A 9,847-nucleotide genomic window follows, 5' to 3' on the forward strand; every position below is an offset into this window, starting at 1 on the left:
GTCCTTTAACTGGATATACTCGAAAACTGTCTGATATCACTCCTCAGCATATCGTGATATCTCGCCTTCTTTATCTCCTTAGAACCAACAATGCCCTCTTTCAGAACATAGCAGTGATCTCTGCCACCGTCTCAGTACTTTGGCAAAGGTCATGAAACTCCCTAGCCAAGTGCTGGACCTCAATCACCGGTGCAAACTCAGCCCGAAATCTAGTCACAAAATCCTCCCAAGTCATCGTCTCGATCACCTCGCCTACCAAGGCATGCCCAACCTCCTCCCACCAATCTTGAGCTCTATCTTTCAGAAGACAGGATGCAAGTCTGACCATTGCTCCCTCAAGGCAACAACTAGTACAAAAGGTGTTCATGACATCCACTAACCAACACCTGATTGCAATCGGTTCCTTCTTCCTAAAGAACTTTGGAGCCCCACATGCCTGGAACTCACAGAAAGTCAAAGTGCGAGCCACCATCATCCCCACCCTCATTAATGAAAAGTGCCCAGGCGCTCATCCAACATCTTCATGATACCCTCCTTGATCGTACCGAATGTCACAGGAATATGTTCAAGAATGTTGTGGGTAATCTATGATGAAATGAACTCTCGCATGTGATCATCCATAATCCCAAACCAAAGCCCGAACCCGAACCATCACCGGTACCAGAATCGGCACCGGCACCCGCACCCGTATCTCCACCAGAACTTCCTCGAGTGACGTCATACTGAATATAAACCATAAAAACCATCAGAATATACTCAATGAATCCCACACCCAACAAGCTTCCTAGTTTCATCATGACTTTCCTTAACTCGAGTACGGATCCTCTGCTTCTAATAGTATGGTCCCATACTACTTTCCACATCAATCTGTACTTTCCTCAAGGATCGCCCCAAATCCCCCAAGTTACTTCCCTATCAAACCAACAATCTCTAATAAAGGAAAGCTCTCGGTACAAAATCACCTCCTAGGTTTTCCTAGGGATACCACCACACCACTCTCCGCTATCAGCTATAGAAGGAACTCCCCTAACACACTCTTATTAGCTCATGATCACAATTACACATCAGCGACACCAGATAATTCTTTGAATGAAAGGTCTCACACTATAACAGTTAGTCTCAGACAAGAGCTGCACAATAGGGTTAAACTTAACCTTCTAAAATTATCCAATCTCAGTAATATGTAACTTAGCGTGATCACTTACTAGTTAGCTGATGTTAATGGGAACTCCTAAAAATCAGAAAGAAAGAAGCATTCGAGCATCAAGTAATCAGAATCCAAGCATAAACTAAACAAACCATCCTCTCACTGACTAATCTAGAACTAGCTTGCAAGTGTATGAGCTCATACAATAGGCATACAATGGCATCTCTCCTAGCATTATATCATGCAATCCTGAGAAGATCCTCAGCCCTAATCTTCCATGTGGTTTATAATTCAAATCAAATCACATAGAACATGTATGGGTAATTTGTGAAAACTTACTTGAGCTCGGTCGATTGTATGCCCCGCCCAACACACTCATCAGGACCCGCCTGGCATTAGGCCCCCTCCGGCTTACATACAACACATACTACACATGCATGAGTCACGCAAACAACTAACATACAAATAACAATAATCCATGCGCCAACATTGGTTCCTTTGACAGACTAAATACTGGGAGGAGACTCACCTCAAACTGCTGAAATATCAGATAAATGCGCGGACTGCTGATCCGGGAAATCTCCACACTAAATATGATCAAATAACACCCTAATTAATAATTAGATCATACGCCATAATCGAGAGCCAAATCCATAATCCCGACTCTTAGGGTAAAAGACTGTTTTACCCCTCAAATCTAAACCCATTCAATCAAAATCCCAAACCATCAAAATGGCCCAAAAAGTGACCTAGGCCCACATCAGGTAGTACGCCCTGTGTACCTGACCTATACGCCCCATGTACTCAAAATACTTCCATCGGGCCTCATACCGAGTACGCACAACGTACTAAGAAGTACGCCCGACGTACTGGTCAGAGCCCTAATGCTTAAGAAAATGTCTTAATTCCTTAAGACCTTAACGTCCAAACCTCAGATCTATGTCTAAATAAAGTCTTAATCGATATAGTTGGCAACTTTATCCCTTTGGATGTCTTAACGGGAGCAAAACCCAATTTTGTCCATCTAGATCTATAATATGAGCACCAACTCTAACATGCTTCATCAACACCCATCAAGATGACACTTTGATGCACTATTAACAACATTATAAATGCTAAGATCTAACATTCTAAGCTCCTACAGTAGCTCATACCCACAAGGATGACTCAAGGGACCAAAATATGCTTACAACAAGCCCTAGACTAGATATAACTCATAGAGTCATGAAGATATAAGCTTTATACCTCCAAGTGCTAGCAATATTGATGAAGACTCTGGATCTAAGATCTCTACTCCAACCAAGGCTTGAACACCAAGTGTAACAGCCCAATTTTCACGTCCAAAAATTTCATTTTTATAAATTACTTTAATTAAAACATTCGAAGGAAAACATTGACAAATCATAACATCTCATAAAACTATGTATAATGTCTGAAAATCCAAATCATAAAATATTGATAATGTCATAGCACAATCCCAAGGAAACTCATAGTGCGGAATCTGGGGTATGTGTATGATGTGCAGCTACCGCGCCGGCTCCTTCCCCTTCGCTGAATAGGTACCTGAAACAAAACTGAAAACTGTAAGCACAAATCTTAGTAAGCTCCCCCATCGTTCCACATACCATAAAATCACATATCATGCATGTACTGTCAAGCATATCTGGGTTCCCGACCTACCCTTTCGGCCTTGTCAACCGGATAATGCCTAGCATATCTGGGTGTTGGCCTCCCCTTCGGTCCTGTCGATCGGATACTGCCTAGCATATCTGGGTGCTGGCCTCCCCTTCGGTCCTGTCGACCAGATACCGGGGACTATTTCACCCCTCTACTACTACCACATAACATGTATCACATAATCATAATCTATCTCGTATGACTGGGTATGACTACCCCTCCTTGGCCCTATCGGCCGGAAATCTTAGGGACTATCTCCCCTACTGCTACTGGCATATAACATCATATCATACTATCACATAACATATCAGGTAGCAGCAAACCTAGATGAATATCACAAAGACAACCATCTAATATACAACTCCTACTGGTGGGCCGGCGTTGTGGCCGTAGACCCACCGCTACTGGAAGGCAACTCACCTCGTAAGGCTGACTGCTGGAAAACTGCTCGGCAACTGTCAGACTGCTGCTCCGGTAACCCTCCGGCTATAATCCCACAAAATACTCATTTAGAACCTGATATCTACTCTTAGGGTAAAATGACTATTTTACCCCTCACCAAGTCCAAGACAAAGTCAACTTCCAGTTGACCCGACTCGCCGAGTTGGTCCGCCAACTCGTCGAGTCCCTAACTCATTACCCGTCCTTATCCACGACTCTACTCGTCGAGTTCAGCAACGACTCGACGAGTTCCCCCTTCTTTATGAACATCGAATGAATCTTCATCCGACTCACCGAGTCGGATGAACAGCACGTCGAGTTCACCTTCCCCTGATAAACAAGTCATGTCCTTGACTCGCCGAGTTGTATGAATAACTCGTCGAGTTCATCCTCAACTGTAAGGAGATTGCCTTGGACTCAGCCGAGTCCGTTCTTGCACTCGTCGAGTCCCATGAACTCCAGGCTTAAGGCTAAGTGCAATACGTTGGGTCACTCCCTTGGACCCTCTAAAAACCCTTCTAGCGCCCAACTAGGTTCCTTCAAACCCTAACAGCAAAGGGGAGTTTTGCCTCGGACTCGCCGAGTCCAAAGAACGACTCGTTGAGTCGAGCATGTCCAGGTCTCATTTCTCGATTTCCAGCGTACAACTCTTGACCAAAAGATAGATCTAAGCTCCTTCAATCATTCTAGCAAGTAAAGTTACAAACTTTACGTGCATGCATGGGACTTTGAGCTCAAAAGGACATACAATAAGCTCTTATGATGCATGGGACCTTAGATGGGTGCAAAAGCAACCCCTAACTGCCTTGTGACTCCCTTAAAGACTTGATTCCGAAGCCTCAACCCCCAACCATGCTTGCAATCATGGTTGGTTACCAAAAATGGCTTATAAAAGCCCTAAATCTCCCCAAAAAGGGATCTATCAAATGAAAGAGCAAGGTTACAGCTTTATACCTCCAATGAACCGTGGAAGATGCACAAACTCGGTTTCCCCTGGTCTTCACTTGTTTCCTCAAGCTTTTCCCTTCCTCCTTATGGTCACAACTAGCAAGATCCACCAAAATGCTTTAGTTCTTCTCAAAAACGGCTAGGGTTTGCTTATGGGGAGTTCTGGAAGCATTGGGGACGAAAAGGAGGCTGAATAAGTGGTTTAAATAGGGTGCAAACCCTCATCTAGGGTTTTTGTCCGGACAGCGCCTACTCGCCGAGTCCGGACGCGGACTCGTCGAGTAGGTCATTAAACTTATGTGTCCAATACACTCCGACTCGATGAGTTGTACCTCAACTCGCCGAGTCCAAGGCCAAAATGCAAGATACTAGAATAAAATACATACCAGGAACCAGGTGCTACACCAAGCTCCTTCTTCTTCAAAGTGAGAAAAAACACCAAAATCTAACGACCAAGGCTCAAAAACACTCAAGAACAAACTAGGGTTTCATGGGGTATGTTTAGAGGGAAGGAGACTGATGAAGGAAAGGGTATTGAGTCCATAATGATGCTTAAATAGGGTAAAAACCCTAAAAGGATTATTTGGGCGGATTTGGATGCTATATGCGGATGGTACGCAATAGATTTTGATGGCCAAGGCTCTCAAGTCCAAGTTTTTTATTCATCCAGGCATGACCAAGATGTACAGAGACTTCTGAGAGGATTATTGGAGGACTTGAATGAAGACGGATGTGGCATGATGCATTGAGATGTGTTTAACTTGCTGGAAAGTCAAGGCTGAGCATCTGAGGCCTCATGGAAAGCTACAACCCTTAGATATTTTGATGTGGAAGTAGGAGCATATCACGATGGATTTTATCACTATGTTATCGAAGACTCCTCGAGGTTTGGATATTATTTGGGTTACTGTAGACAGGTTGACCAAGAATGCCAACTTTATTTATATAAGGAGAGCTCCTCGGCCAAGAAACTAGTAGATAATTATGTGAGGGGGTAGTTTCCCACCATTGTATTTCAGTTTCAGTGGTTTCGGATAAAGATATCATGTTTATTTCTAGGTTCTGGAAGAAATTTTAAGAGGATCTGGGCACTCAAATTCACTTCAGCACAACATATCATCCTCAGACCGATGGATAAAGATAGAGGATGATTTAGACCTTAGAGTGTATGCTTAGGGATTGTGTACTTGACTTCAGTGGGAGATGAGATTCATATTTTCCATTGACAGAGTTCTCTTAAAACAAGTTCTTCCACTCCAATATTGGTATGCCTCCATTTGAGATGATTTATGGTAGAAAATGTACGAATCCAATTTATTGGGTAGTGGTTGGGAAAAGATTCATAGCGAGCACTAAGGTAGCGCTCAAGAATACCAAGCTTATTCAGCAGGTACATGGGAGCATGCAGACTGTGCAAAGTCGGCAGAAGAGCTATGTATATCGGCGTCATTCTGATCTTGAGTCTGATTTTGGAAGTAGGGCAAGTTAGGCCCTAGGTATATTGGACCCTTTAGGGTTACTACACGTAAGGGGAAGGTTGCGTACCATTATAGAATTTTCCATGTTTCACAGTTAAGGAAGTGTATAGCAGATAAGTCTACGGTAGTGCCTTTGGATGATATTCATGTGGATAAGCATTTGAATTATGTAGTGACACCAGTTGCGATCCTAGATAAGAAGACGAAAACCTTGCGCAACAAGGTGATCCAGCTGGTGAAGGTGTAGTGGCAGCACCGGAAGGGTTCCGAGTTGACTTAGGAACCCGAGTAGGAGATGTGCATGCATTACCCTGAGTTGTTTCTTGCAACAGATTTTGAGAGTGAAATATAATTCAAGTACGGTAGCTTTGTAACATTTGATTATCGGTATGTATTTTACTTATTCAAGTTTGAATTTAAGGCTAGAGCGCGGTGTTACAATGGTTGGTCACGGCACGCTGGACACGTGCAAGGCGCTGAGCACCTAAATTGGGGCCCGGCGCACCTTAACTGGCAGAGGAAACACTAATTTTTGGGCATTATACCCTACTTAACAACAATTATCCCTAGGGTTACCTCATTTGGCAGCCCCATTTCCTAAAAAACGTCCATGCTGCAAACCCTAGCCTCTATACTGGTGGTCTTGAGTTTTATGCCTTGTTTGTGAACTTTAAAGGTGAAGGAAATCCTTTTTGGTGCAAGGTAGCCTTGTTCGAGTGTAGACCCAACTATTTCCTCACATTTCTGGACCCTTGTGAGTTTAAAGTTTCTACCTTGGTGTTTATTTCATTATATCTAGATGTTGTATGGCATTTTGGTCTCATTTGGTCTCTTTTCATGGTGTTCTTAGAGTTTACAGAACTCCAGAACCTTATGAATGATTTAGAATGACTCATGGACTTTGTTAAAGGTGGGAAAATGGGTGTACATGCATTCCCTTTGAGCCATACATGAGATTTTGGTCCTTTTTGGTCATATTTTGAGTTAGGGTTAGAGTTTGGGGAAGATTAGGCCATGGATATGGATATAGTTGGATACTTTATTCATTAAGATCCTTAGGAGATTCAGATCTAAATGATTCATCCCTTGGCTGAAAGGATTAAGTGTTTAATAAGAAGAGGTTGATAAACCACTAAGCGTGATGCATCTCATTAAGGTTATAGTGCGCCTCTGGAAGGTTTCGTGTCTATTTTTTCAGTTTATAGGTGTGGAGCAACAGTGTCTTGGTCACGGAACGCTTGGCATTAACTTTGACCGTTGATTTTTTGACCAGTTTGACTCTTGTTGAAACTTGGATGGGTTGGGTGTTAGACTGGGGTTTGACACCTGATTGTTAATTAAGTGGTTCGTGAGACCATTTATTACGAGAACGCTTGTGTGCTTGCAATTCTTCAGCTTTTCAATTATAGATGAGTTTTCTCACTGTATTACGTATGTCATTATTGGATCTGATGTATGTAGGATGCCTATGTAATGTTATGGCATGTTTATATGGTTAACTAGACTAGTGGATTCTTACATGTATGTTTGTATGTAAGGTTTGCATGCTTTATATGTGATGATGGAGATACAAGTGTTGTGTCGTGAGCCTACATGTCTGTTTGGATGATGGCAATCTATGTGTTGTGTCATGAGTCTACATGTCTGAGGGATTACGGTTAAAGCCTGTATGCATGGTGTATATATGCATTGTTGTTACAATGATACTAATGGTTTTTAGTGAACTCGCTAAGTTGTGTGCTTACGTTTTAAAGTGAAATATTTTTCAGGTAGTTCTGCTGACAGACGGAAGGACCCAACATGATTGTACCGCATCCGTGTCGATAATGATTTTACGATTAAGACTTCTGTTGATTTTGTGATGATTCTGATACATTTTTACAATATGATTTGGTGATGTCAAAATATTTTGTTAACTTGGTATTTTAGAATGGTTTTAGATGTTTTACTTATGCTTTTTAAGAAAATATGGTTTGAAAATTTGGGATGTTACAAAAGGCATCCCATCCGACAATGTCCCAAATATACAAGCTAACCTTGGATTTCACACATGCCCGAACACAACTTCTTGGCTCCTCTAAATCTTCATCCATGACCATTACCGACACGTAAATACATGCCACCTTTTTAATGTCGATATTATCCATGCACACATTAGGTAACCATAGACTTATGTTTATTCACATCAAAACTTTTAGAAATATGCCTTAATTCTTTAAATATGTCCAGCATACGTTTATGTTTTTTTTTAAATTAAATCAAGCTTGTTCTATAGGGAACTCGATCCACACCGAAGTCCTACCCACATAGGTCATCATTAATCCCTAGAACCCTTCAACTTCAAGTATCTTATATAAATATTTTATAAATCACCTAAGACCACTCTAGTCACTTCATTCACGGATATAAAATCCCTTGTCATTAGATCTTATTTTTATGTTTCTTCGCCATCGTTAAAACATCACCCTACTAACATAGAAAGCTAGAACTACCTTTGTGTATGATCTCCCATTAACATTAAAATTACCACCATTACACAAACTAGTTGTCTTTGCCACAACATCACTTGTGGTTGTTAGTAGTAGATGGAAACTTCTCCCCACGATAAAACCTAGCCACAGAGAAGAACACGTGAACGTTTCTTGTTTATATAGAGTTAATTTGTTGTCGCAACATGTTTAGATGCACGACCTTAGCAAACTTAACAAAAGCAAACTTCTTTTCAAGTTTCAAAAAATTTCTTGGCACATCTACATCATGAATTTTTCCATACTCACCACACAAAGTCCACAACTCTTTAGTGTTAATGTATATTTGATGTATTGTATTTTGTCAGACCCATATTCTTTGTATTCAGCCCATATTGTTGTATTGTGGTATATATAGTGTTTTAATGAGAAGGGTTAATTTTCATGGGAAATAAAAAATTTTGCATGGTATTAGAGCAACCCTGAATTTTCTCACCCTAGTCGCTGCTTCTTCCTTCCTAGTGCAAACCCTTCTCAGTTGATTCTTCACGTCTTTTGAACCATGGTGCAACCATCAACATCCAATACCAATGCAAATTCAATAAAAACATATGGCATATCCAATATCAAATCCTCCATACCCATCATTCCTGATCTAGAAAAGCTTAACTATGATGCATGGAGAGAACTTTTTCAGACTCACTACACCGGATTTGGAGTATCAGATCATCTAAAAGCTCCAATTGAAAAATATGTTGTTGTCACAGAGGAATGGGAGTGGATTGAAGACCTATTTCTGAACCATTACTTTAGAGTTCATATGGACCTCAAGAAACAAAGCTTTGCTCATGAGATGTGGCAAGATCTTGAAGACCTATTTCGCATCAACAAAGATACAAAAGTCATCCAACTCGATAATGAACTATGTACGATTACTCAAGGTGACTCAGATGTTTCTACATGTTGTACTCGTCTCAGTTCAATTGATGATATGCTTGATAATATTGATTCTTTTGTGCCTGAAAGGATTCTTGTTATGTATACAATCAATGGGTTAAACCAAAAATATAAGAGTGGTGATACTATCTTACGCCACAACAAGCCCCTTCCTAGTTTTTTAGACACTCGATCCATGATTATAGCTCAAGAACACCGGATCAAACAACTTGATTCTTCGTCTGATCCATCTTCCATTCCTTCATCGCTTAATGTGCTAGTCATTAAACAACAAAACCCACTCCAAATTTAGACTACTGCGGATTTAATCACTGATAGTTTATTTTATTTCCTTCATTTTATTAGTTTATTTTAGATTTTTTAGGTCTTTTTATTTAGTATTGCATTGTATTTTATTTATTTCATTTATTATGGATCGTATCGGGGACTTTCTATTTTGCATGAGGTATTTTGTAGGGTTTTGGAGCTTGTTGCGGTTATGGATTAGCTTGGAAATGGACTTTGTGGGCTTTCGAGGCGTTATTGGGCTTTACGGATCCATCAAAGGAGATTTGGGCTTAAAAAGTTGAAGGCTTGGATGAAGTGGACTTGTGAAGATGGGTCATGGATTGTTATTTTGGGCTTGGAGCATCCATATTTGAAGCTAGAAGATGATTGGTTAATTTGAATCATGTGGGATATAGAGTGGACCAAGGGAATCTTGGGTAGTGGAATGGTTAGTGGAGAAGAAT

General features: G+C 40.9%; 1 protein-coding gene across 1 annotated transcript; it reads left to right on the top strand.

Annotated features, from left to right (window-relative positions):
* Positions 1-8,721: 8,721 nt before the first annotated feature.
* On the top strand, positions 8,722-9,408 carry LOC145122371 (uncharacterized). Its single transcript, XM_079057980.1, has one exon. The coding sequence runs from the start codon at positions 8,722-8,724 to the stop codon at positions 9,406-9,408; it is 687 nt and encodes a 228-aa protein (XP_078914106.1).
* The last annotated feature ends 439 nt before the right edge of the window (positions 9,409-9,847 follow it).

The sequence above is a fragment of the Lactuca virosa genome, chromosome 6 (assembly GCF_052849685.1).
Source record: "Lactuca virosa cultivar CGN04683 chromosome 6, Lactuca_virosa_CGN04683_v6, whole genome shotgun sequence".
Lineage (NCBI taxonomy): Eukaryota > Viridiplantae > Streptophyta > Magnoliopsida > Asterales > Asteraceae > Lactuca > Lactuca virosa.

Excerpts from the sequence above, each read along its gene's own strand:
- LOC145122371 (XM_079057980.1), top strand. The coding sequence starts at position 8,722 with ATGGTGCAACCATCAACATCCAATACCAATGCAAATTCAATAAAAACA.